Source organism: Mastomys coucha, unplaced genomic scaffold (assembly GCF_008632895.1).
Source record: "Mastomys coucha isolate ucsf_1 unplaced genomic scaffold, UCSF_Mcou_1 pScaffold20, whole genome shotgun sequence".
Classification (NCBI taxonomy): Eukaryota; Metazoa; Chordata; class Mammalia; order Rodentia; family Muridae; genus Mastomys; species Mastomys coucha.
The window spans coordinates 25,814,233-25,841,966 of record NW_022196903.1 but is presented as its reverse complement, the minus strand read 5'-3'; the positions used below and the strand labels follow the sequence as shown (position 1 = coordinate 25,841,966).

The 27,734-nt window shown below is 37.5% G+C and overlaps 1 protein-coding gene across 4 annotated transcripts in view; it reads left to right on the top strand.

The window, feature by feature from the left end:
* The window catches only part of Copg2 (COPI coat complex subunit gamma 2), a 118,772-nt gene that overhangs the window by 52,906 nt on the left and 38,132 nt on the right, over positions 1-27,734 (top strand). For all 4 annotated transcript variants that reach the window (XM_031381440.1, XM_031381438.1, XM_031381441.1 and 1 more), the window contains exons 10-16: positions 14,159-14,292; positions 14,735-14,802; positions 15,878-16,066; positions 22,525-22,620; positions 23,310-23,553; positions 26,346-26,421; positions 27,276-27,379. In XM_031381440.1, the coding sequence (XP_031237300.1) occupies positions 14,159-14,292; positions 14,735-14,802; positions 15,878-16,066; positions 22,525-22,620; positions 23,310-23,553; positions 26,346-26,421; positions 27,276-27,379 (911 nt within the window). The remainder of the gene's footprint in view (positions 1-14,158; positions 14,293-14,734; positions 14,803-15,877; positions 16,067-22,524; positions 22,621-23,309; positions 23,554-26,345; positions 26,422-27,275; positions 27,380-27,734) is intronic.

Here is a 27,734-nt window from a genome sequence, read left to right as displayed (position 1 = left end):
AAAAAAAAAAAAAAAAAAAAGAAGAATTTCACAGAGAAATACTTGCACATATGCACAAGGAAACAAGACATCAGTTCCTTTATTATTTATAATTCCTGTATTTTGAGAAATATTTTAATATGCAGCCAACAAAGGATTGTATAGAAAAATTAGTTATAAGATATCCTAAAACATTTTATCAGGAATAAATTCTATCCATATGTCTTCATTTTTTTTTTCAAGACAGGGTTTCTCTCTGTAGCCCTGGCTGTCCTGGAACTCACTCTGTAGATCAGGCTGGCCTCAAACTCAGAAATCCGCCTGCCTTTGCCTCCCAAGTGCTGCCACCATCGCCCAGCCTGTCTTCATCTTTTAAAATACTGCTTCAAGGAAAAAAAATTGTAAAGTGAATGTGAAGAGTAGCATAATTTCTGTAAAGAAAATAACCCACTGATTATAGTCTCTTGTTGTGCATATGTGTATGTGTGAAGGCAGTGTATATGTGTTCATAGTGCATATGTATGCGTATGTACATGGAAGCAACAAATTGACTTCATAAGGCGTTATTCATTTTAATTTTTTTTTAGATAGGATCTTTCAGTGGCTTGGAGCTTACAAATTAGTCTGGACTGTTGGAAGCGTAAGATGAGATTAATCTTTCCTCCCCACATTGCTTTTGGTCAGTGTTTTATCACAGCAGTAAAAAGCAACCCAGGGCAGTATCCAATAGGATATTAGAAACTGTTTTAGGGCTACTAGGTTTAAGACTTTCTGCTAACTTCTTGAATTATATTTTGAATATAGTAGAATTTATGAAGGATGATGTTAAATGTAGACATTGCATTTAATTTATTCACTATTAAAATACAAGGTAGGTGTTGATGGCTCATTTCTATAATGCCAGAACTCAGGCAGAAGAGGCAAGAGGGAGTGCAGGCTTGAGGCCGGCGTGAGCTATAGAGTGAGACCTTGTCTTAAAAGCTACCTCCCCCAAAAGAATTAAAAGAACTTTGTAGTGTTATATGAGAGCATGTGGTTAAGAACTATTGTAAGTTGTACAGGTCATAGAAATCAGTCTTAGTTGGTTGAAGAGAATTGAAAGCAGTTAATTTGGGTAACATTTAGGAATAAGAAAGAAAGATCCATATAAAAGAATATTATAAATGCTTAAAAGAACACAATCTAGGTTTACCAATTCTATAGAGTATCATGATAGCAGAGCAGTTTGTATGGCTTAGTGAATAAAAGCACTTGCCATGCAAGCCTTTTAGTTCAGTTCCCAGAAACCATAATGGAGAGAGAGGACCAACTCTAGACATTGTTCTCTGACCTCCACACATGCATATACACATTCATTCATTCCCCACACACACACATAATATGTGTGCACACTAATAATAATAATAATAATAATAATAATAATAATAATAATAAATAACTTTTTAAAATATTTATTTATTTATTTTATGCATATGAGTACACCACCATTGCTCTCTTCAGACACACCAGAAGAGGGCACCAGACCCCATTACAGATGGTTGTGAGCCACCATGTGGTTGCTGGGAATTGAACTCAGGACCTCTGGAAGAGCAGTCAGTGCTCTTAACGCCTGAGCCATCTCTCTAGCACAATAAATAACTTTTTTAAAAGTTCATTTCATTAACTCTTGATAACTTTTAGTAAATTAATATTAATATCTTTGTGTAGAACAATTAGGCTTCCTTCTTAGCATTGTTATATGTAAAATGATTTTTAATATTTTAAATTTTGATCAACTAATATAATATGTTTGTTTATTAATTAGGGACTCATAGCCTAGGACTGCCTAGGATTCCTAGCAGCAATTCTTCTGCCTCTGCCTTTCAACTGATGGGATTACAGGTGTGTGCCAGCTGTGCTCAGCTCAATATTAGGTGTTGTTTGGCAGTTTTATTGAGGTTAATTTACAGATTTTAAAATTCACTCACTAAGCATGCCGTTGTATAATTTAATAATAAACAAATGCAGCTCTACAACCCTGAGTACAATCTGTCTTTAGAATGTTTCCATCACCTTCTAAAATTGTTTATACTCCTACCTGACATTAGTCCCTGCTGCCCCTGAGCCCTTGAGCTGCCTTTTGCCTGTGTAGGCATTTCCTACTAATGGCATCATAATCATGCTGTTTTCATTTTGCCTGATATGTACTGGTTTACTTGATTGCAGTAGGATTTATCAATCGATGATCATTTGGGTTGCTTATATTTATTTCTATTATGAATAAATGATACTATTAATAGGCAAGTACAAATCTTCATATGAACAGATATTTTCTATTTTCATGGGAAGATTCTTATAAATGGAATATGTGGACTACTTGCTGTGTCTAATTTTAAAAGAAGCTGAGATGATTTTACAAAGTTCCATACATTTATATGTCCATGAGGACACCAGTGTAATGTATCTTTGTCGATGTGTGATGTTGTCTGCTGACTCCTTCATCTTTCAGGTTGCTCTGACTGTATCCAGTATTCTGTCTCTGCTTTCTGAGTGCTGGGCCTGTGTGCCTGGTGTGTCTGTTGAGTGTTTTTAATAGCCATTCTAGTAGCTATATGGGAGTCTCTCTCCTGCTCACCTGCTCCTAGTTTCCCTTTCCTAGTTACTAGTTTCAGTGGTGTGTTTGCTTTACTGCTTTCTTCCCGCTTTGTTAGTGTTATCAAGCATAAGTCATTCCAATCTCTTGCCCATCGTCTAATAGAGTTGTTGCGTTTCAAAGACTTCTTTATCCATTCTCCATTATTTCTTTCTTCCTTACTTTCTTTTTTTGATAACTCAGATAACGAAGTTTGACAATTTCACAAATCTACAGACAAGTATGTCTCTTCTTGTACCCTCAAAATGTTAACAAATACTTTTATATACAACTTTTACATGTTGCTTGTCTTTTCTTTCTTCAACATATTGATGAAGTTTGTTTTATCTCCTTTCTGAGAGATTGTGCTTTGCGTGCTATGTCCAATAGCTGCCTAGTTCAAGATCACAGTGATTTCCTCAATGTGTTCTTCTAGTAGCATGGTATTAATAGTTTTAGTTTGCAACCTTTGAAACTATCATCCATTCTTAGTTAAGTTCTACATATGCTCATATATTGGTGTACATTCATTTAAAAAGATATAGATACCAATATCCCCAGTGCTAGTTAGTAAAAACCCTTTTCCCCTTTAAACTGCCTCTTCTTTGGAAGCCAACTGACCACATGATGAAACTCCCAGTTTTCTTCATTTGCCATGATTGCTCCAGGTTTATAGGAAGATGTAAATCTGGGAAATGTGTTTTGGAGTTCATTGCTTATCCATATGCATTTTAGAACAAGCTTTGGATTACTTCAGCAAAACCTGCTGACATTTTGGTAGGATTTACACTGTCTGGAATAATATGTATATTTTAAATCAATCCATATGGGAGTATTACCATCTTGGTAATAAGTAGTTTTATAGCATGGACAGGGTCCATTTCTTCATTTAAAGTCCTCAAAAATATTTTGTAGTTTTCAATTTAAAATCGTGATAGTTTTATTAAATTAATTTTTTAAAGTATTTAATTTGTGTGCCTATAGAAGTCAGAGAGGACAACTCACAAGAGTTGGTACTCACATTCTACCATATGGATCCTGGGAAATCAAACTTCGACTTGACAGCAAGTACCTTAACACCTTCGCCGCACCCCCCTCCCCCCACACACACCCAGGTGTCTCACTGGCCCCTTTGCTAAGTCTTAGGCTATTGTAAATGGAATTGTTTCATCACTTTCACTCCTGGACTGAAATATAATTGTTTTTATGTTAATCTTATGGTTTATAAACTTGTTATGCTCCTAGCTAGTGCACACTCAGTCCTTCCTTTCCTCCCTCCAACCCCCTGCCCTGTGCTCTCTTGCTTTCTCTGCCTCTCTCTTGTTTTCTGCATCTGTCTACTACTTTGAGTTTTCTGTGTATAAAATCATATGACTTATGAACAAGTATGGCTTCACTTCTTTGTTTCTAGACTAACCCCTGTGTTTTGTGCTGTGCTTTTTTTCACTCCCTCAAGCTTTTTAGTGCGGTAGTGAGTAGAAATGATGAAGGAAGGCTTCTTTGTCTGACTGCAGTTTTGTAGGAAACCCATGAAGCATGATGTAGATCTTTGAAGATCTACTTTATCCAGTTGAGGCAGTGCCCTCTAGCCCTAGTTTTTTGTTTTAATGTTGTTTTTGTTGTTTATAATGATTAATGTATATTAATATGGTATATCACATTTGACCTATGTATGTTGTTCTGCTTCTGAGAACTATCTGCTCAGTTCATTTACTCCTTTAAATTTTTCAGCTCTTTATTCTAGTTATTCATGCCCTGCCTGGTGACTAGCTAACAAAGCTTGTCTCTCACCCTGCGGATGATCTTTTCAGTTGGTTGTTGCCTTTGTTGTGCAGAAGCTTAATTTGATGTTTGTCAGGCCTAGCTGTTACTTCCTGAGCTGTTGGAGACTTACTCAGAAAGTTTGTGCTTTTCCCAGTATCTTGAAATGTTTATACTTTCCTTTGAGAATTTCAAAGTTTCTGGTCTTATATTAAGGTCTTTAGTCAATTTTAGGTTGACTTTTGTGCAAGGTGAGAGGTAAAGATTGTATTTCAGTCTTTGCCATGTGCATATCCAGCTTCCTAGCAGCCTATGTGGGTGAGGCCATCTTTTCTCCAATAGGTTTTCTAGTTTACTGGAAAATAATTTTTCATAATACTTCCTAGTGAGCCCCTGGATTTCAGTAAATATTTGTTGTAATATTCCTTCACCCCCTTTACCTCTAATGTTACTGAGTCTTTATTTTGGTTAATTTGTCTAAGTATTTGTCAGTTTTGTTTATCTGTTCAAAAAAGCAACAGTTTCACTAATCCTCTTATGGTCTTCATTTCATTAAATTCTACCTTGCTCTATTATTTCTTCTTATTTTATTTTTATCTACTAATTTTGTTTGGCTTGTTCTGTTTTGTTTTGTTTTGTTTTTTCTGAGACTTAGAAGTACATCACTAAGAGATTATCAGAGCATTCTCTTGACTTGTTAATGTGTGCACTAAGCACAATAAGCTTACCTCTTCTTTCTTTGCAGTATACAAAAAACTCTAATGAAGTATGGTTTTATTTTCACTTGTTTCTAGAATTTCTTTGCTTTTTTTAAAACCATACTTTATATATAGCAAACAGTTTGCATATTCAGTCTTCAAGTGTTTATGTGGCATCTGTAGTTTCTTGTGATACTAATTTTATTCCATTATGATCAATATGATATAAGAATTTTTTTATTCACTTTACATCACAATCGCTGCCCCTGCTCCCAGTCACCCCCTCCCACATCCCTCCACCATTCCCTTCTCATCTGAGAGGGTATAGGACCTCCTGAGTATCCCTCTACCCTGGAACATTAAGTCTCTGGTAATCTAGGCACTTCCTCTCCCACTGAGGCCAGACAAGGCAGCCCAGCTAGAAGAACATATCCCACAGACAGGCAACAGCTTTTAGGATAGTCCCCTCCAGTTGGTCAAGACCCACATGAAGACTAAACTGCACATCCGCTACATATAAGCAAGGGTTGCGGGGGGTGGGGGGTGGGGGCTAGGTCCATCCCCTGCATGTTCTTTGGTTGGTGGTTCTGTCTTCCTGTGGAGTTCCTATTCCCTTTGGGACCCTCAATCCTTCTCCCAGCTTTTCCAAAAGAATCCCCAAGCTCCATCCACTGTTTGGCTGTGAGTCTCTGCATCTGTTTCAGTCAGCTGCTTGGGGGGAGCCTCTCAGAGGACAGTTATGCTAGACTCCTATCTGCAAGCATAACAGTATCATTAAGAGTGTCAGGGATTGCTTGCCCATGTGGTGGGTGGGTCTCTAGTTGGGCCGATGCCAAAGACCAGCCTCAACCTGGAGAGGGTTCTGAGAGGAAGGGTTCTGGGAGCTGTGAAAAGAATGACTCAGTCAAATCATGGATCCAAGCTGAGAACCTGTATGCTGCTTGATGCAGCTTTTCCAGCTTTCTTCTCTGTATGTTCTGCTTTCTCTCTGAAGATCTCTCTGTCTATACTCTGCTTGCTTTCTATTCTCAGAGATTTCTCTGTCCATGCCCTGCTTGCTTGTGCCAGTTCTCCAAGCAGTTCTCTCTTTTTATCCTAAAAAAACTCTCTGGATAGCTCATCTTATGCAGAACACAGGTCTAGTCTTTTATTTTACATATCAATCCAGTCATTTACTCCAGGTTTCCTTTTGATTATCTTATGAATCAGCATCTCAGCTCTTTGATTCTTAGGAGACAGCAGGCATACATTTTTTTTCTTAACATTGCAAAAGAATTCAGAAATATGTCTACCTTTGTTAACCACAGACTATAACTAGTTGGATGGGATCCTGCCCTGAAATTACCATTTCTACCACAACTGAGTCTAACTTTGCTCTGTCCTAGACTGCTCCTGAACTCAGGAATCTATCTGCCTTTGTAAGCTTAAACAAAAAAACTTAGCTGTGTGGAATCTCCTGTGATCACTGCTCCCTAAATCTCTTTATCTCCTTCTTTAGTAATTGTCTAACAAGTTGGCTAATGGTGTAGCTGCTTTTGTTCCTTTATATTCATGAAGCTCCTCATACAATTCATATTGCATCCTTAGCTTTTGCATAGGTGAGAAATTATTTATCTTCAAGCTCATGTATATAGATCTCTTTCCTATAGCCTTAAGGGATGTCCTGAAGGTCCTAGAGTCTACCATTTTGTTGAGACATAGCCACACCCTCAACTCCTGGACTCTTGCTGTTTCTAATTATCACGGAGTCATTAACGTTAACAGGGAGGACATTCCTTGGAATGTGAATTATGTACATTATTATACCAACATTCCTTATGCCCACAGCACACACTCTTGGAGTTTCACACCAAGGGCTCTGTCCCAGGGGCAGGAACCTTGGCACTGTGTCTCCACCAAGGCCAGGCAGGGCTCAGTCACTGCTTCATCCTCTGTCCCTGCATTTCCTGTGGACAGGATAAATTTTGGTTAGAAAGTTTTGTCAGTAGGTTGGTGTCCTTATCACTCCACTGGGGTTCCTGCCTGGTTGTAGAAAGTGGCCTCTTGAAGTTCCATATCCCCAATGCTGTGAGTCACAGCTAAGGTCACCCCATTGATTCTTGGGGGCCTCCCCTATCCCAGGTCTCTGGCAGGTCCTCAAGATACCCCACACCACCAACAGTTGCAGATTTCCATTCATTCTTATGGCCACCTGGCCCTCTCTCCTGTTCTTCCCTACACTTGATCCTGAATTCCCCCCCCACCAATTACTCTCTCCATCCCCCCTCTCACCCAGTTCTCTTCCTTTATCTACCTCCTACAACTATTTTGTTCCCCCTTCTAAGTGAGATTCAAGCATCCTTACTTGGGCCTTCCTTCTTGTTTAGCTTCTTTGGGTCTGTGTAGTATAGTAGCATGGTTATCCTGTATTTTATGGCTACTATCCGCTTCTAAGTGAGTACATACCATGCATATCCTTTGAGGCTAGGTTACCTCACTCAGGATGATATTCTCAGATTCCATCCATTTGTCTGCAAAATTTATTATTTTTAATAGCTGAATAGTATTCTATTGTATAGATATACCTCACTTTCTATATCCATTCTTTAGTTGGACATCTAGGTTGTTTCCAGCTTCTGGCTATTACAAATAAAGCTGCTACTTGAGCAGGTGTCCCTGTGGTATAGTGGGGCATCTTTTGGGTATATGCCCAAGAGTGGTATACTTGGGTGTTGTGATAGAATATTCTGTCTTCTGAGAAACTGCCAAATTGATTTCCAATGTTGTTGTAGAAGTTTGCACTCTCACCAGCAGTGGAGGAGTGTTCCCTTGATCCATAGCTTCACTAGTGTGTACTATTGTAAGGGTCCAAAAATTGGTGAAGAAAGATCTCAGACTCAGTATACACAACAAAGAGTGTTTATTCTGCAGAAACAACCAGTATGACCCCAGATAAAGGCTCGCGGGCCTTCTTATAGGGAACCGGGGAAACTCTCTAGAAGGATTAGGTAATCTAAAATTTCATTGGTGGGTGCTGGGAGGGGGATCACAGGTGATCTGTGGTCTACATTCCTATGTCATAAGCATTCGATCATGTGATGAAATAGGGCTGCCCAGCACAGATGGCCCATTCTGAGATAAGATATTTCCCCATTTTTGTGGTTATCCCCAGGCTATTGTTTGGGAGAGGGTTTTATGATCTTGTCCTGGATTTTATGGTCTGTTCCTAGAGATGGTATCTGGGACTTATGGTCTGTTCCTGAAGCTGGTCCCTTACGGCCTTTTTAAAAAATCAGGCCTGGTCCTTAAATGGAGGCAAATGGGATCCTTAAGTGGGGACAAATGGGATTTATATTGTCCTCTCACTATCACTTGAGTTTTTGATCTTAGCCATTCTGCTATTGTGAGATAGAATCTCAGAGTTGTTTTGATTTACATTCCCCTGGTGACTAAGAATTTTGAACATTTCTTTAAGTGCTTCACAGCTATTTGAGAGTCCTCTGTTGTTCATTCTCTGTTCAGCTCTGTATCCCATATTTAAATTGGATTATTTTGGTTTTTGGTATCTAACTTCTTGAGTTTTTAATAAAATAGATGATTTTCTAGAAAACACTTAACAAAGTTAAATCAAGGTTAAAACAAGAAATTATTTTTTAAACATGTATTTTATTTCCTTTATATGTATGTGGGTGTATATGTGTACATGTATGTCCAAGTGCACATTGATTCCAGAAGAAGCTGTTGAATCTCTTGGGACTAGAATTAGAAATGTTTATGAGCTATTTGACATGAACTTGACCACTGAGCCATTTCTCTAGCCCCTAAGAAATATTCATATACTCATTCATATTCTTTCTCTATTTCTATTTGTTAAAACTTGTTTCATTATTTAAAATGTGATCTTCTTTGAAGAAAGTTTCATAGACTGCTGAGAAGAATATGTATTTCATAAATGAAATGTAAGTTAAATCCATTTATTTTACAGTGCATTTGAACCCCAACTTTCTTCTTGGGGGGTGGTGTTGGGGCAGGCTGAATGACATAGCTGTCCGTTAATGAGAATGAGAATTTTTTTTTTCTCTTTGAGGCAGTGTCTCTCTATATAGCCCTGGCTATCCTTGGAAGTTATTATGTAGACCATGCTGGCCTCAACTCAACAGAGATCCACCTGCTTCTGCCTCCCAAGTGCTGAAATTTAAAAGCATGCAACATCACACTCAGCTATAGTGAAAATTTTTTCTCTTTTTATTCGTTTTTCTTTAAAAAAAACAAAAACAAAAACAAAAAAATACCCCTGTTCCCCCAGTGCCCCCACTCACCAACCCACACTCTCCCGCTTCCTGGCCCTGGTATTCCCCCTACACTGGGGCATAGAACCTTCACAGGACCAAGGGCTTCTCCTCCCACTGATGACCGACTAGGCCATCCTCTGCTATATATATGCTGCTGGAGCCACTAGTCCCACCATGTGTACTCTTTGGTTGGTGGTTTAGTCCCTGGGAGCTCTGAGGGTAATAGTTAGTTCATATTGTTGTTCGTCCTAATGGGCTGCAAACCATTCAGCTCAATGGGTTCTTTAGCTCCTTCATTGGGGACCCTGTGCTCAGTCCAATGGATGGCTGTGAGCCTCTACTTCTGTATTAGTCAGGCACTGTCAGTGCCTCTCAGAAGACAGCTATATCAGGCTCCTGTCGGCAAGCACCTGCTGGCATCCACAATAGTGTCTGGGTTTGATGATTGAATATAGGAAGGATTCCTAGGTGGAGCAGTCTCTAGATTGTCCTTCCTTCAGTCTCTGCTCCATAGTTTGTCTCTGCAACTCCTTCCATGAGTATTTTGTTCCCCCTTCTAAGAAAGAACAAAGTATCCACACTTTGGTCTTCCTTCTTCTTGAGTTTCTTGTGGTTTGTGGATTGTATGTTGGGTATTCCGAGCTTCTGGGCTAATATCCACTTATCAGAGAGTCCATACCATGTGTGTTCTTTTGTGATTGGGTTACCTCACTCAGGATGATATTCTCCAGATCCATCCATTTGCCTAAGAATTTCATAAATTCATTGTTTTTGATAGCTGAGTAGTACTCCATTGTGTAAATGTACCACATTTTCTTTATCCATTCCTCTGTTGAAGGACATCTGAGTTGTTTCCAGTTTCTGACTATTATAAATAAAGCTGCTATGAACATAGTGGAGCATGTGTCCTTATTACATGTTAGAGCACCTTCTGGGTATATGCCCAGGAGTGGTATAGCTGGGTCTAGAGTGAAATTTTTAAAGTGTCCATTGTTGTTATATGTGTATTTGTCTTATCTCTTCATGTCTAGTTGTGTTTTATGAAATTGGGTGCATCAGCATTTGATGCCTACATATTTATAATCATGATAGATACTTAATGGTTATTTCTTTATTGATATGACATAACTGTCTTTATTTCTATGGTTAAATTTGGCTTGAAGTCTGCTTTGTCAGGTATGAGTATAGCTATTCTAGCATGTTTTTGAATTCTACTTAATTGGAATATAATTTTCCATTTTTTCTCTTTCAGTTTTTGCCAGTAAGTTTCTTATAGACAGCAAACAATTGGATCTTGCTTTTTAATCAATTCAGCTGACCTGTGTTCCAAGTTAATTCTTTAAATTTAATATTATTGAGAGATATATGCTAACTTTTCTTATCTTTATATGTTTGCTGGTTTGCAGCACTAATTGTGTTTGGTTCCTTCCTATTCTCCACTGTTGATTCTTTTAATGAGACTTGTTCTTTCTCGGGCTTTCATGTTTGTGCATGTGTTTCTTCCTCTGCTGTATGTACTATTTCCTTAAGTATATTCAGCAGTGCTAGTATAGTGGTTATGACTTGTTTTAATTTATACTTCTGAGAAGTCTTTATTTTTGCTTCAATTTTAAAGGATAACTTCACTGGATATTATTGTCTGGGTTAGCACTGGGTTTTATTTCAGAGCTTGAAATGCATCAGTGATTATCTCTCTTGGCCTTCTGGGGTTCTTTGTGAAGTATCCTTTTGTTTCTGATGGGTTTCCCTTTTTAAGTAACACTGCATTTCTTTCTTGAAATTTTCAGTATTATGTTCTATGCTTTGGGAATTTTATGATACATGAAAGTGTTTATTTGGCTCTATTTGGGATTTTCTCTGCCTCATGTGACATGTCCATGACTTTTTCTAGATTTGAGAAGTTTTTTGCTGTAACTTTTCTGAATGAATTTTCAGTCACTTTAGTCTCTTCTTTTTGGGTCCTTCTGCACACTAGATTGGTTGGCTTGGTCTAGGTCTTGAATGTTATTTTCATTATTTCTGGATTTTGTTTTTTGTTATCTGAATATAGATTTCCCCACTTGTTACCAACTTCTAATAGCTTTTCTCATACCTGGTTTAGTCTGTTGCTGATATTTTCTAGTAAGAGTTTCTATTTGACTGAGTTTTTTATTTTTAAGGTTTTTTGACTGAATTTTTTTATTCAAGTTAACGAATTTCTAGTCCAAGTTATTGAATTTTTTGTGCAGGTATCAGATTGACATATTCACTCATCTCTTATTTGAGCCTTCTTATTAATCTCTTTCTCTATGAGTGTGTGTGGGGGGGGGGTCTGCAAGCACATGAAGAAGAGGATGTGAGCTTACAGAAGCTAAGTGCAAGATGTCAAATGTCTTCCTCTATCACTCTTTGCCTTACTTCTTTGAGACAGGATCTTTCACTGAGCCAGAAACTCCCAAGTGTGTCTTTGTTCCCCAATCCTGATATGTGCAGAATGCTTGGCTTTTTATGTGGGTGCTAAGGCTTCCAACTCAGGTCCTTGTGCTTGCAGAACAAGAGCTCCTACTCACAATGCCATTTCAGTAGCCCCTCATTGATCACTTTTTAAATCAGACTTTAAAAATATTTCTTCTGACTTTTTAACCATTTCAGTATCTTTAGGTTCAGTTATTAAAGTGTTCCATACTTTTAGAGACGCTCACTGCTCTGTGTTTTCATGTTTATGATTCAAGTTGCCTATCTGTTGAGATGGCAGTTCCTTTATAGTGAGCTCTTAGTAAGCAGCCTTCTCTTAAGGACTCCACTCATAGAGGATGGAGAACTGTGATAATAGCATTAACATCAAAATAGATGATGTATTAAAATACACTTAAAGGGGCTGGAGAGATGGCCTAGTGGTTCAGAGCATGTATGTTGCTCTTCAAGAAGAGTTTGGTTCCCAGCATCATATCACGTAGCTCAGAGCTGCTGTCTGTGAGCTCACAGCTCACAATCTGCTTCCAGGGGATCCAGTGCCTCTGATCTCTGTATACCTACACTCATGTACACAACCATGCACATATGCATAATTTAAAGTAAATCTATTAAAAAATACAGTTAAAAGAAATTATAGTCTTGCTGCAGCTAGATGTCCAAGGGTGGGGTAGTACCCAAGGGGGGTTTTCCCCTTCTCAGAGGAGAAGGGGAAGGGATAAAAGGGGGAAGTCTTTATAAAGGGAGGGCTAGGAGGAGAAGAGGGAGGGGGTCTGCAATCGGAATGTAAAGTGAAAAAAATAAAATATTAAAAAGAAAGAAAAAATTAAAGTCACTTATTGTTATATCTTAAGTGACAATAGAAGAGAAAGTGGTAAAAATAATGTATAATAGAAGAATAAAATTAAAATTAAGGTAAAATTAATGATGAATGAAGTAAAGGAGGGGGTTTTCTCTTTAAAGAATAAACAAGATTTAATGAAAAGGGGGCAGGATGTGAGATGAACAGATAGCAGCATTAAAAAAATATTTAAGATTATAAAATATAGAAAAAACTATCTAAAGGTAAGAGGAATAGAAACAAAAAGATGGAAATAAGTAAAATACTAAAATCTCAGAACAAGAAAAGTATAAAGACATGAAATATTATAAACAGTAAAATTAAGGAAAGTAACAGAATGAATAAAATAATGAAGAGTTAAACGCTTCTTCCTGTGTCCTCTAATTCTAGGCCTGGGAGGGGAGGTAGCAATGAGGCTGGCTAGGGCTGCCCATAGGGTTAACTCCCTCAAATCAGCTATTCATTGTGTAAGTCTGTTGATTTCTACAAAGTGTGATGTGTTTTGTTTGTTTTTACCCTGTTGCTATCAGAATTCATCTGACCACTTATTTACTTAATATTTCAGCAACATTGTATTTCTGTATGTTTATCCTGCTTGTGTTTTGTTGAGCTTCTCTGGCATGTAGATTTGGTTTTGATTAATCAGTGTAGAGGTTTTCAGTCATTGTTTCCATCTTTTCTGTTTCCTTGTAGGATTCTTACTCTGTGGAATTTACATGCATGTTCATGCTGCACAGGTCTCCAGACCTTGTTCATCTCTTCCTGTTTTTCTTTATTTCCCTCTGCTGGTTATCTCAGTTTGCTGGCAATCGAACCTCCTTGATTAATCTTTCATTCCAATCATTGCTTTTTCCAAATCTCTGGCTTTTATTTACTTTCTTAAAAATCAGTTATAATCCTTTATACTTACAGATCTATCCAACTTTTTAGATGTAGTTTCCTTTAGTTCTTTGAACATATTTGTATTAGTTGACTCAAAGTATTTGTCTAGTAAGTCTAATGTCTATCTAGGCTTCCTCAGGAATAATTGCTGGTGACTACCTTTTTTTTTTGTATTTGGGCAGTATTTTATTTCACTGTTTATTTGCATGACTTGTGATTTTGGGTTAGAAGAATAATTATGCAGTTTTCCATTTTTACATATTTTTCAGACATTACTTCTTTAAATGTGATATATAGCATAACTAACTTGCTGATAGTAAACTGACTCCATAGGCAGTTGCCACTTCCAGAGCTGCAGTGATCTAGGAAGTAGGGATGGAAACTAGGAAGCCAGCAAGTCAAAGCACCTTTCTTAACTGAAATCCGTGGTTTTCTTCAGAAATGCTTACTTACAAAGCCTTGGTTACATTTAAAAGTTCCAAAAAAAATAGCTTTGACAATTTTTTCATTGCTTTTTAAAGAGTGAATTTTCAGTGGCCTTTTCTCCAGTGTGCAAGAAGTATATCTCAGTCTCTTTAACATTTTTACCTCAGTACTTTTAACCATTGTGATTATCCCCCTGCTATTTGATATGTTAACATGGTCTGTGTACATTTATTGGCAGTCATGAAAGTCCACTCTTTGATTTCATTGAGAGCTGCTTGCGAAATAAACACGAAATGGTTATTTACGAAGCTGCTTCTGCCATTATCCATCTTCCTAACTGCACTGCAAGAGAGCTGGCACCTGCTGTCTCAGGTCAGTTGGGTTTGAGGGCTGTCCTTTGTTTATGCTCTTACATTTTTGAAATCAATGGGCTTGCAGAGTGGGTGTTAAGAGTAGCATTTAGGGCTAAGATTGCTCAGTGAGTAAAGATGCTTGCTAACGATTTCAGCTTTCTTTAATGTTTAGAAAACACATTTGCTCTCATAACTAGCACTATTTCTCTTATTTAAATGCAAATATTAATCATGATAATAATTTTTAGAGGGAAAAAGCAAACTTTGTTTTCTATTAAAGTTTTTATAGCTGAACAAAAAGTGCTTTATTTTTTATTTCTGATGATACTGTTGTTTACATGGAGTTTGGATGTAGTGATTAATTTCCTGATACATAGAATGAGCATGATTATTACACACTAAAATTTTCACCTATCTGGTGAACAGTATCCACAGTGATTTTTCTGTTTCTCTTTTTCCAGTTCTTCAACTTTTCTGTAGCTCTCCTAAACCAGCCTTGAGATATGCAGCTGTGAGGACCTTGAACAAGGTAGGTATCCCTTTGATTAACTGTAGACGTGTATGTTTAATTCAGAAACATGAAATACAAAGCATTTGGCTTTCTCTTCAAGTTTAGAATATATGACCTATGGGCCTCACATCTGTAGCACCCTGTTTGTACTTGTGGCCTTAGTTGTAGCTGTTTATACTGTTAGTCCATGGAAGATAATTTATTTCTAATGTCTGAGTGCTTTATGTTCAGATGTTAGACTGTTCAATATGGAGGCCATTCACAAGTGTCCACTTAAGTAATTAAGATTAAATAAGGGATTCAGTTTCTTAGTCACTCCAGTCATCCTATCTATGCTTATATCCACTTGTGGTAAACAAAAATCATACAAATCAGGGCAAAAATTGAGCAGCTTTACCAATTCCTTGTCTCTAATCTTGAAACCAGTTGTGTCTTAGAATTTATGTGTTCGTGATGCTATATCTTATATATTAACTCCAGTGGGCCTGAAGTAGCACCCAACCATTAAAATATACAAAGATTTCTGCACAAAACATAAAACTCTTTGCTGCATGGATAAAGACTGTTTCATTAGTCTGGGTCACCTTTTCCTGGTGAATGAGTTTTACTGACAGTGATTTGTAGAGTATTTTTGCATTTTCAGAATTTTGGGTCAGCCTAGTGTGGGATAGACAGAGACAGAACAACATAGATGTAGTATAACAGGCATATTATAGCAACCGTGGGTAAAATCCAGTTTGGCAGCAGTTTGTTTAATTGCAGAATTGATTTCAAAATGACAGAAAGTTTTGTTGATCAACATTTGCCATAATCTTTTTCTTAAAGTTTCTAATGTGAAATAGAACAGATACTTGTGAACATATAAGCTATAAGGAGATGCCACCTATAATAAAAGAGACTGATACTGTTATAAAGGTTATATGGATATAGGCATCCACCACACCTGACCTAAAATGACTACTTTTGACCTCTACTGTTCCCTTCCAATTGTTACTTACCTTAATTAAACTTAGGTTCTGGCCTTTATTAACAACAACATGTTCTTGGTTTTTTTTTGTTTTGCTTTTTATTTTTTCTTGCTACTTTCTACAAGGTGGCAATGAAGCACCCCTCTGCTGTTACTGCCTGCAATCTGGACTTAGAAAACTTAATCACAGACTCAAACAGAAGCATTGCTACCCTGGCCATTACAACACTTCTCAAAACAGGAAGTGAGAGCAGTGTGGACAGGCTTATGAAGCAGATAGCTTCTTTTGTGTCTGAAATCTCAGATGAGTTCAAGGTAAGGATTTAAACAAGCTTTTGCTTGGTCTGTAGCTTGCCTCAGCAGTGTCTTTTGAAAAGGTCTTAAGTTTTAATGAAGTCTATGCTCCCATTCTTTTCCTTCCTTGGCCTTGCTGTATCCTACATAAATAACTTTCATCTCTCTCTAAGTCGTAAAGGTTGTGTTTTACTTCAAATGTTGTATGACGTTAGCTTTTACATTTTGGTTTGTAACCATTTGGTTAGTGTTTGTGTGATAAGGTCAGTGTCTTCCTGTACTACTGATTTCTTCCAGCAGAATTAGTTGAAAAGACCTCCTCTCCTTGTTGGAAGTGAAGAGGCTTCCTTATTTTGAATCCAAAGACCTTTCCATTCTTTTTTCTTGCCTTATTAAAACAGCTAGCACTTGTAACAAAGTGCTGAGTAGAGCCAGTGTGCTGGAAATGACCAAAGGGCAGTGGTAAGTCTTCATGGAAGAGTGAGGACGACTGCTGTCATTCTCTCTAACACTCAGCCAGGTAGCACATGGGACCACTGCTCTCTACTCAACAGGCTCTAGACTGAAAAAGTAAACAAAAGTAGACATTTTAAAACTTTGGGGTATTATAAAAATTGTTTTGCAGCTGTTTGTAAAAATAAACTGGAATGGTAGGGAAAATATATTGGTAAGAATAATGTTTTACAACAGAAGTTGGCAAACTTCTCTAAAGGGCCATAAAATAAATAGTTTAAATGATCTGGGCTCCTGAAGTGATCTGTTTACATACTCTTTGTTTTTATTCTTTACAGTTCTTTAAAACTTTAAAACCATCATAGCTTTCAACTCCTGTAAAAAATAGGATGTAAGTGTGGAATGGTGCTGTGTGCCTATAAACCTAGTATGTGGAAGACTGGGGCAGAAACATCATGAGTTATGGTCAGCTGAGGTACATACAAGTTCCAAGACATCCTGAATAAATAGCAACACTCTTACCTCAAAAAACAATCTCATTCCTTAGTGCCTTCTAGAGGAAACTTCTGTATATGTGCATGGTTTGGGGAAGGAAATAAAGACATGAAATAAATATTGTTGAATAGCTTGATGAATCAAGGATGCATTCTAAAATAAACACTTAGCAATGTAAATTTGCTATTGGTATTTCAGTGCAACTGGGAGTCCCCGCAAAGGAGACTTGGCCACCTGTCCTAATATGTCAAAGAGAGGATTAATCATAAAAAGCAGAAAAGGAGGTTGAGTCAATGTGACTCCTTGGGGCTGTCTCTTGTCTCAGTCTGGGTCAATGAAATGGTTCAGAGAGGCTGTTAATGCTTGAGGAGATGAGCCAGCTCTCATAACATGATTGTTCTGCCTGAGAATCATTTCATAATGTAGTGACCTGTCTTTGAGGTTCTTCTGTTTCTTCAGTCTAAGATGACTACAGATTTAGGACATGACTAGAAACCTTTAAGACCCTTTTTGGAGGTGTGGAATGGGGACTTACGAAGTTGGTAATGAGATGCCTCAATTACTGTTATGTTTGTATCTTTAGCCTTGAAGGAGATGAGAATAGTTAGCTATCAAAAGCTTTAAACTTTTTGAGCTGATTAACATGCCAATGTGCAAATTAAGCAGGTGGCTGACCCAAAGTTTAAAGGAGACAGACACGAAATAAGGCAGATTCCAGGCTTTTACCTTGCTTTTAGTAACCTTGTAGGCCCAAGTCAGTGATTTTGAGCAAAAGCAGCTTCTCACTTCTTAAGTGCCTGTTACAAATCTGTATAACTATAATTGTACTTGAGATTTGTTGTTCTCTTAGATAAACTAATAAAAATTACTGCTATTCATGCTGCTCTTTGTGTTTTTTACGGGAGTGCAGAGTCAATAAAGGTTGAAAGATGACCAACATAGATCACACTGCATTAGCAGTACAACTGAGACCCAAACCTATATTTTTTAATTTAATTTTGTATTTATCAATTTTTTGGTTTTTTGAATTGAGCTTTTTCTGTGAAGCCCTGGCTGTCCTGGAGCTCCCTTTATAGATTAGAAAGGCCTCAAATTTAGAGATCCTCCTGCCTGTGGAGGAGCATAGTGCTAGGACTAAAGGCATGTGCCAAGACACTGGGCTTGCACTTCCCCAGTTTACTGTTCTGTGTCTTCATCTGCCATCAGACATTTAATGTTTATATCATTTTTAATAGATCTGTTTAAAATCTTAATTTTTTTCCATGTCTTGTTGACTTTTTCTGACATCTGTGATATTGTGTTGAATATGATAAAATATTATTAAAATCTCAGAGTTCATCAACTAGATAATCACAGAGGGAAAAAGTAAATCTTAACCACCTCACTCATTCCATAGACAGAAATAAGTTGTGTCTGCATTGAAGATTTGATTGTACAAAGCAAAAGGATAAATAGTTTCACAAAACCATAAAGTCATCTTTATGACCCAGTCTAAAACAGACATACATAGATGTACGTACACATGCATACTTTATCATTCTTGTGCATGTTGAGGCATGTTGGTCATAGCCTCAGTTCTGCTTCTACAAAGGGATTCAGAGAAGGCTTGTTTTACTTAAAGGAGCAAGCCAGTTCCCTTTGTCCTGCCTGAGAGTGATTTCTTGATGGAGTGATTAGGAATATCTGTGTGTGCCTGTGTATGTGTGTGCGCACACACACATATATACACACACACACACAATTTTAAAAGTAAGACATAAAATAAATTTGACAAACTAGAATTAGCAAAAAATTTACTTATTTTCCATTCCCTGAGTCCTCAGCTTTATCTCTACTCAGCACAAAGCAGCCATTACAGATAGATACCATCCTATATCCCATGCAAATAGAATAAAATGTTGATGCTGAAGAATATAACAATACAGACAAAAATCATATTTACACTGTAAATGTCAAAATATAGGAAAATCCTCAGAACAGCAGATACATTAAGTTCTCAGGGGTTGGACATGAGATAATTGGGGGTGTTAGCCCCCCCCTCGTCTTGGCACTAGCCTTTTGTTAACTTTCATCTCCCCTTCCTTCATCTGTTTGTCATTGCATTTTATTGGTTTATATTAGCAAATACATAACTACACATTTCATACATTAAGTACAGAATCGTTTTCACACCAGTACTCTCATTGCCTTCCTCCACTTCCTGCTAACCTCCTTCCTTTCCCCACTGTCCTCCCTTCTCCTGTCATGTTGGACATGTGTATGGATGGAGGGGTGCTTCCCAGTGAGTTCTTTAAGGTTACTTACAGGAACATGAACATCTTACCAGTGGCTACACCACTAAAGAAAATTTCTCACCCTTCCCTATCAACCATTAATTGTGAAGAAATCTTCAGAGATGGGTAGAACCCCATGAGCCTCTCTGCTTTTCATGACAAGGTAGTGATGGGCCCAATCTTGTGCAGATAACAGCTGCTATGAGTTCAGCAGTGTACCAGTCCTGTCAAGTCTGGAAGTCAGACTCCACACCACTCCCTCCTGTCCTGACATTCTTTGTTCCCCTTCTTCCACAGTGTCCCTCGTAGTAAAAGGTGTGTCTCTGTGTGTGTATGTGTGTGTTGTGTCTGTGCATGTGCACACACCTTTAAGGGGGCTGCATATTCAACAGCCATTTATTCCCAGTACCTTCAGCAGTTATGAATTGTCTGTAGCCACTGCCAATTACTACATTAAGAAGGTTCTCTGAGCACAGCTGACAGCAGCATATGTGAACATTAACACAAATTCTAGGATGCAAATCCAATCAGAAAATGGTTGGTTATCCCCATGACGACACCAGTGGGCTCATCTTGACTGCCACTTAATATTGCCTTTCTAAAAAGAACATCCCTACTCAACCCATGAACTTCCTGCACCTCGTCTTACTGAATCCTGTGGCTAATAAAAGCTCTTCATATTCCCTGTGCCCCAGAAGATAGAAACTTGAGATAAAGGGTCAACTTTGTTGTCTTTAGGGTCAGTCTTAAATAAACCTGCTTTCCTTCACCAAAACAAATATTTAATCTGACAAAACTACCATAAATAAAACATATACCTAAAAATTGCTTTTGTTAAAAAGCATTGATCCCTCTCTTGAACCCACAAATTAACTAAAAGAAGGATGAAAGCCTGGCATCCAGAGTGTGTGGTATCTTCAGTAATAGAATCTTACCTTTTCAGGTTTCAGGAAGTTTCAGGAAGCAGTCTAGGGCAATAGCAGTGACCTATATTGTGTTGAAAGTCTCTTGGACATTCCTTACCTTGATGAAGATGAAGCAGACAAAAAACTAGCATACATTAAGTGGAAATCAAAGTACAGTCATTTTGAAAAGGAGACAGTGTTTACTAAAGCTGAATGAATACATGCCCAGTTTTACTCTTAAGTGTATTCCCAACAGAAATGCATGTACAGGCTTCACTTTAGATGTCAGATCAGGCAGTTAATTTTGGAGGAATCTCTATGGTTAAAAAATACGCCTCTAAATGCCTGAGTTTGACTCTAGGACTTCTTAGATGTGTGAGTGGCTGCCTCAGTTTCCTTGACCACACCAAGGAGATGATAAGAATTCCAATCCCATAGAGTTGTTGTGAGGTATAAATAAAATGATAGAAAGCTGTGAGTGCTCTAGTGTTAACTGTTGCTGGCTTCTAGGTGAATCAGATGAGAACTATAATGGTTCCTATTACATGGTTGAATAGCATCTGTATTATTTGAATTAATTTTTATTTTAGTACAATTGCCATAAATCTTTTATAGTACAAATAGATTAGTTTGTTTCAATTTGCTTTAAGTTTTAATATTGCCCCTCTCATTTTAATTATTTTGTTATTTTTGCTACATAGAACACTATACTATTCAAAGAAGTAGTAATACATTTATAAGTGTATGACTTACTCTCATTTGTCCCATACCTCCTTATAAAACTTTATTTGCTTGCACATTTGTCTCCTTTAATATACCTTTTATAAATATAAGATATATATGTTTCTTATTTTATTGTACATCAAAGGTAGCATACTGCTGTGCTCTTTTTGTACAGTACTTCCCCCCCCCTTTTTTTAACCTAAAGATAAATTGAAGCCATGCTAAGTTTTTTGAAGGAGATATGCCTCATTTTCTTTACAGCTCCATCGTACCCCAGCAGTTATATATGTAGCTCGTTGAACAAGGCTTCTGTGTGTGTAACGCGCAGCTGTTTTGTACCTAGCAACAGTACTGCAAGGGATGCCCTAGGCATGTGCTGTTCAAACACTAGATCTGTGTTTCAAAGCATATTTGTTATGAAAGCTGAATATAATGAGTATATCACTCATAAAGTATGCTAAATGCTGCCAGGAGTGTATACAAGTATGGCTTCCAATAATCTTACCAGTAGTGTGTGTGTTGAGCTATTCTAGTTTGCCAACCTTTTGGATAAGAAAGGATGTTTATTTGTGTAGTTTTAATTTCTGTTATTATGAGGAAAATTAAATATCTTTCCTTTTTAAATCCCTGTGTGTGTGCTCGTCTAATGTTTGTGTGCAAGTATATGTGTAGGGATGGGTCCATATGCACTAGAGTACATGTGTGAAGGCCAGAGGACAAGCTTAGGTGTCTTTCCTTCTACCTTCTACCTTGTTTGAGACAGGTTCTGCTTGCTACTGCATTCACCAGCTAGCTTGTCCACTAGCTTTCCACAGCTCTCCTCCTTCTTCCTCCCATCAAGATCAGTGGAGGAGCATTGGGGTTATTGAAACTTGGGTCTTCACCCTTGCTTGGCAAGCACATCACCCACTGATCCATCCATCTCCCAGCCTTACCATCTTCTGTATTGCTAATGGTCATTTAATACCTCTCTGTGAAGTGCCTGTTCAGTTTTTCTACCACATTTTTAACAGGATTTTGTCTTTTATTTCTTCAGTTATTTAAACACTTATCATATGTTAAAGATACAACATATGAAACATGTTGCTACTTTTTTTCCCAGTTTTCCATTTGTCTCCTCTGTTAGAATGGGTTCTGTAATGCTCACATTTTTGGGGTGGTTATTGTATAGTTATCAGCCTTTTTGTCTATTCCATCTGATTTTTAGTCATTGTTAAAATCCTTATACTTCTCAGTGTGGAGGAATTCACTCATGTTCACTTAAGATACACTTATATGTTTGTGTTTTATTTAAGTTCCATATGTCCTTGCTCTCTGCATTTCTCTACCTACTTGTTTATCTATTTGTACACACCATTGCCACACAGTTTTTAATAAGCTTTGTTGGCCCCGTTAGCAGCTGCTAACTCCCCATTGAGGATGTTCTCAGTTTTCCAAGCTTTATGTTTGTTTTCCTTATCAAAATAAAGCTTCCTTGTTTCATGAAATTTTTATTGGTATTTTTATTGGAATCATATTAAATGTATAAATTACTGTAGAGGTGAACAAGCTATCTTATTGATGTTGAATAGTCCTAACCAAGTCTGAGGACTGTGCTTAGCTCCTTTGACTGCTGTCTGCTTCTCTACAGGTGGTTGTTGTACAAGCAATTAGTGCTCTGTGTCAGAAGTACCCTCGGAAGCACAGCGTTATGATGACTTTTCTTTCCAACATGCTTCGAGATGATGTAGGTAGTAGTCTACTTTTTAACATAGGAAGTTGTTCTCTTAAAATTCCCTTAATTGCTGTTAAATACCACAGTGTTTTGTTGTTATTGTTTTTAACTCACTTCTTCATGGTTTGTATTTTTTTTTTTTTTTTTTTTTTTTTTTTTTTTTTTTTTGGTTTTTTGAGACAGGGTTTCTCTCTGTAGCCCCGGCTGTCCCGGTACTCACTCTGTAGACCAGGCTGGCCTCGAACTATTTTTATTTTTTTATTCTTTGAAATTTTAATACATATACTCAATGTTTCTTAAAAATGTCCACCCCTCACCTGCCCCTGCAGGCACTCCAACTCAACCCAGGACCTCCCATTAGTATTTTAAGCATATTTCTTTTCTATGCGTTAAATATATTTCTTTCTCATTCCTATATACCACTCAAACATATACATAATTCCAACTGCTGTATTTATCACAGCTAATTCTTTTCACACTTGAAGGGGGAAAACTTTGTTTTTATTGCTATATTAAATGAAGAAAGTTAGTTGAAATTTTATTATTATAAGCATGAATCTTGAAATACAAGCATTTCTTTAAAATAAAATTCTAAAAAGGTCCTTAAAATGGGAACTCCATTGGTGGTGGGTGGTGGTTAAATAAAAAAAAAAAAAAAAAGTCTTTAGAACAAACATCAGTTTTTTCTTCTCTTTTGTCAGGGAGGTTTTGAATACAAAAAGGCCATTGTGGACTGCATCATCAGCATTGTGGAAGAGAACCCTGAGAGTAAAGAAGCTGGCCTAGCCCACCTCTGTGAATTCATTGAGGACTGTGAACACACCGTTCTGGCTACTAAAATTCTCCACTTACTGGGCAAAGAGGGCCCTAGAACTCCTGTTCCCTCCAAATATATCAGATTCATTTTTAATAGGGTAGTCCTGGAGAATGAGGCTGTCAGAGCTGGTGAGTCATTAGAACAGAACTAAAGATGTAATTGCTGGTCTTTGAAAATAGGTGATTTGAGAGAGGTGATTACTATGAAATTGCAGGGTCCCTGACACTGTGATAGGATCTTGGAGGACACCCTGGTTCCAGATACACAGCTCTTCTTTTGTGTTTCAACTTCCACACAGATTTTTGCCTTTAATTAGATACATGCAGCCCTTGCCTTTTAGCATGACAGGAATACTATAGAGGGGCCTCTATGTTTTTATTAAACCAGTAAGTAAGAATGTATATAGGATTTATGTATAGATGTGTCTGTATATACATCTTAAGTGATTCTTTCTAGTCTATTATACTAGAATCAAAAATCTCCTGTGATCCTTTCTCTTATTAACTCCTGACCTTATCTATCCTTATACTTTGTTTCCAGATAAACTCAAAAACATCATCACTAGTTGCCTTCATATGCTCTTTGCCCATTTCTTTTCAGCTCAATACAATTTAGCCCTCTTTAAATTCTTTCTTGTTTCATTTTTAAATTACATATAAGTTAGCTGGTCAATCAGACTACTTAATATTTTTATCTTAGCTCACATTCTTCTAGATTGTTTTTTTGGAGCTTTGTTGACTCCTGAATATGAATGTTCACACCACCCCTCAAAAGCAGTGTGAAATTCAAACTAATTCAGACTGAAATCTTCACTTGATCCTACTCTCACGAGACAGACTAAGGTCACAGCATTGAACCTTCCCCTGTTTCCTCCTTCCTGATTCTTCTTCCTCTTGTCTTTATGTCATTGGTACAGGGTTAGGCTTTCATTCATTTCTGATCCCTAGCTCATCTGTTTCTAGTTTCACAGATACTATTTATTTATTAGCTGAATGTGAAGAGTGATCATTAAAATAACAAACTTAGGCTGGAGAGCTGACTTAGCATTAGGAGTACTTACTATTCTTGCCAAGGACCTGAATTTAGCTTCCAGCATCCGTCCACATTACATAGCTCACAACAACCTGTAGCTCCAGTTCCCAGAGGATCTGATATTTCTGGCCTCCCCTAGCACCTGTATTCATGTATACATACCTGCACACAGGTGGATACACTTATACATAATTAAAAATCATTAGTACAAAATCTTAAAAAAACAAACTACACATATATCTTGTACCTATGTGGGATAATGTAACTTTTTTTGTTTTTTTGGTTTTTCGAGCCAGGTTTTCTCTGTATACCCCTGGCTGTCCTGGTACTCACTCTGTAGACCAGGCTGGCCTCAAACTCAGAAATCCACCTGCCTCTGCCTCTCAAGTGCTGGGATTAAAGGTGTGTGCCACCACTGCCCAGCTTGGTAATGTAACCTTTAAAACCTTGAGGTCTGAGGTTTTTAGTTTATCTCTAGTCTTTTACTTTTACTCTCTAACATGGGTCCAACACTTAACCTTTCTCATTCAAATCTAAAAGTGACACTTTCTGCTCAGGACACAGGATGTTTTTGTTTTCCTTTCTAATACTCTTGTCCTGCCTTTTCCCTCTGACTAAACTAACTATTCTAAAGAAATTAGGTGCAATAGTGTCTCCAGTCCTTGCCTTTCCTAACCCTATCACTGTACTTACCTAGCATCTTGGATACAGCTCACCAGAGGTTTAGTAGGCCACATAGTCTACTGTCTTTCTTACTGCACTCTCACTCCTTAGGTCAGAGACCATGTCTTTTTTTATCTTTCTACCCTCAGCTCTTGGTACACTTCCAGGTAAGATTTGGGTGAGCGTTGAATCTTTGCTGAGTGAAAAAAATTTTTTAATAATAGTTTTTTGGTGATAGTTGTTTAAAATTTGATCTGAATCATGTCAGAGGATATATAAGAGGTTGTCATGGGGTAGAGACAGCTCACACCCAGGAGAGGGAGAGACAGGGAGGGAGAGAGAGAGCAAGAGAGAGTGAGGGAGAGAAGGAGGGAGAAAGAGAGGGAGGGAGAAAGGAAAGGAGGGAGGAAGAAAGAGGGAGGGAAGGAGAGAGGGGGAGGGAGAGGGAGGGAGGGAGAGAGACAGGGAGGGAGAGAGAGGGAGGAGGGAAAGAGGGAAGGAGAGAGAAAGGGAGGGAGAGAGAGGGAGCAGGAGAGGGAAGGAGAGAGAGAGGGAGGGAGGGAGAAAAAGGGAGGGAGAGAGAAGGAGCAAGAGAGGGAAGGAGGGAGGGGAGAGAGAGAGAGAGAGAGAGAGAGATTCTTTTTCCTCTCTGAATGGGAAATCTTCCTGTATAGAGCTTGCTAGATTCTTCACTATTCCATTTATACTTAGGTAAGATCAAGAAACTGTCAACACGAGAGACCTTGTTTCTATAGAATACCAACTGCTTCTCTAATTTGCTTTTAGTTTCAGTACTTTTATTTTGTCTTGTTTTATTTTTTTGGTTTTTTTTTGTGGAATTTTTCTAAAACATCAGTTGTTTAAACATTACCAAAACACATAAGTTTTTAAGCATTTGTTTCTTTTTTATACATATGTGGTCTTAATGTACCTAAAGTGAGATTCTTCAAAGTGCTATTTAAATATACTTTTTAGACCTCTAAGTAAACAATTCCTTAAATAAATTATTTGTGCACAACCATATGCACTTATATGGCCTCTACCGGCATTAGCGATGGATTGCTTTGTTCCTAATACAAGGTCTTACTTTGTAGCTTCGACTGGTCTCAAACTTTGAGTAACCTTCCTGCCTTGACCTCACAAGTGTCTGATTAGTTTTTGAATGTTTATTGCTTAGCTCTGAGAAGCCAGTATTTACATTACTTCATCTTGTGTTTCACAATAGCTGCTGTGAGTGCTCTGGCTAAATTTGGGGCTCAGAATGAGAGCCTTCTCCCCAGCATCCTTGTACTCTTACAAAGGTATGTAAAAGAATGAATGCTGACTGTTGGAAAATAAAAATTCCATGTAGCTAAGCAGTAAAAAAAATCTCTGTACTATGTCAGATAAACTGAGGAGCTAAAAGCAGAAATGATAGAGTTAGTTGAGGGCAAATGGAGGGGTTTTCTTGGGGGGGTGCATTTCAGGGTTTTTTTCCCTAGTAATTATGTGCAAAATTTGAGTTTTAGATTTCTTTTAAATGATACTGAGAGAGTAAGGTAAACCTGTGTACCTCAATCCGTACAGTAGGCACTAACTTAAAAGAGATGTGAAATGACTTGTGTGAAGAAGTAGCCTTTTATGATCTCCATAACTCCTTAGTTGGTGAGGAAAGGAAAAAAGTTGGTGGTCTTTTTAACAAGCATTTTGTGATTGCATTTTATAACTAAAGCAATAAACTCATTAGCCAAAGACTGAGACTGACTAGTTTAAGTAAAACAGATTGCCATTTGAACAATGCCTGTCTGGATTTTGAGTGCTAGTTTTCCTTTTGTATCCTTAGAAAGTATAACATTTCCATTTCTTAGTTGTAGAAAAGCTAAGTCTTTGTTGGGCTCATGTAGTTATAGGTTCAGGATTAGATTGTAAATTATTATATCATGGTATTTTGTTCTTCCTAGTGATCTCAGTGCCTTTTCAAATAGCAACATTTCTTTAGTAATTCATACCAGTTTGAGAATTTTTAGAGTCCATGTTAGCTACTATTGAACTCTTATCATAAAAGTTATATCAGATGACCTCAGCTGCACTCTTCAGATAGGTGATGAAACTGTTGGACATCTCTGAATACAAAGACATAGACAGAAGCGTGCCTATACTGTTTTCTTCTGATCAGGTGTATGATGGATACTGATGACGAGGTACGAGACCGAGCTACCTTCTACCTGAATGTGCTACAGCAGAGACAGATGGCCCTGAATGCTACATATATCTTCAATGGTCAGTTAAGAGTCAGGATTATGGACACATAACACATTTGTTTGTCAAATGATCAATGATTTTTATGGTGATTGACATATTAACTGACTCCTTTAGGCAGTTGAATGATTTTAATCTTTGTATGCAAATCTTTGAATTCAATTCTGTTTCTAGAGAAACCCATATTCATAAAGGTATTTTCTAACTTGTTAATAGCAGTTCCTATGAAATAATATAGAAGAAGATATTTTTTAAAATATGAAAGGGTCCAAAGAATATTGTTTATGCCTAGTTCTTCTTAAGCTCCCTTTTATTTATTTTTTATTAGATATTTTCTTTATTTACATGTAAATTTCTCCATTCCCAGTTTCCCCTC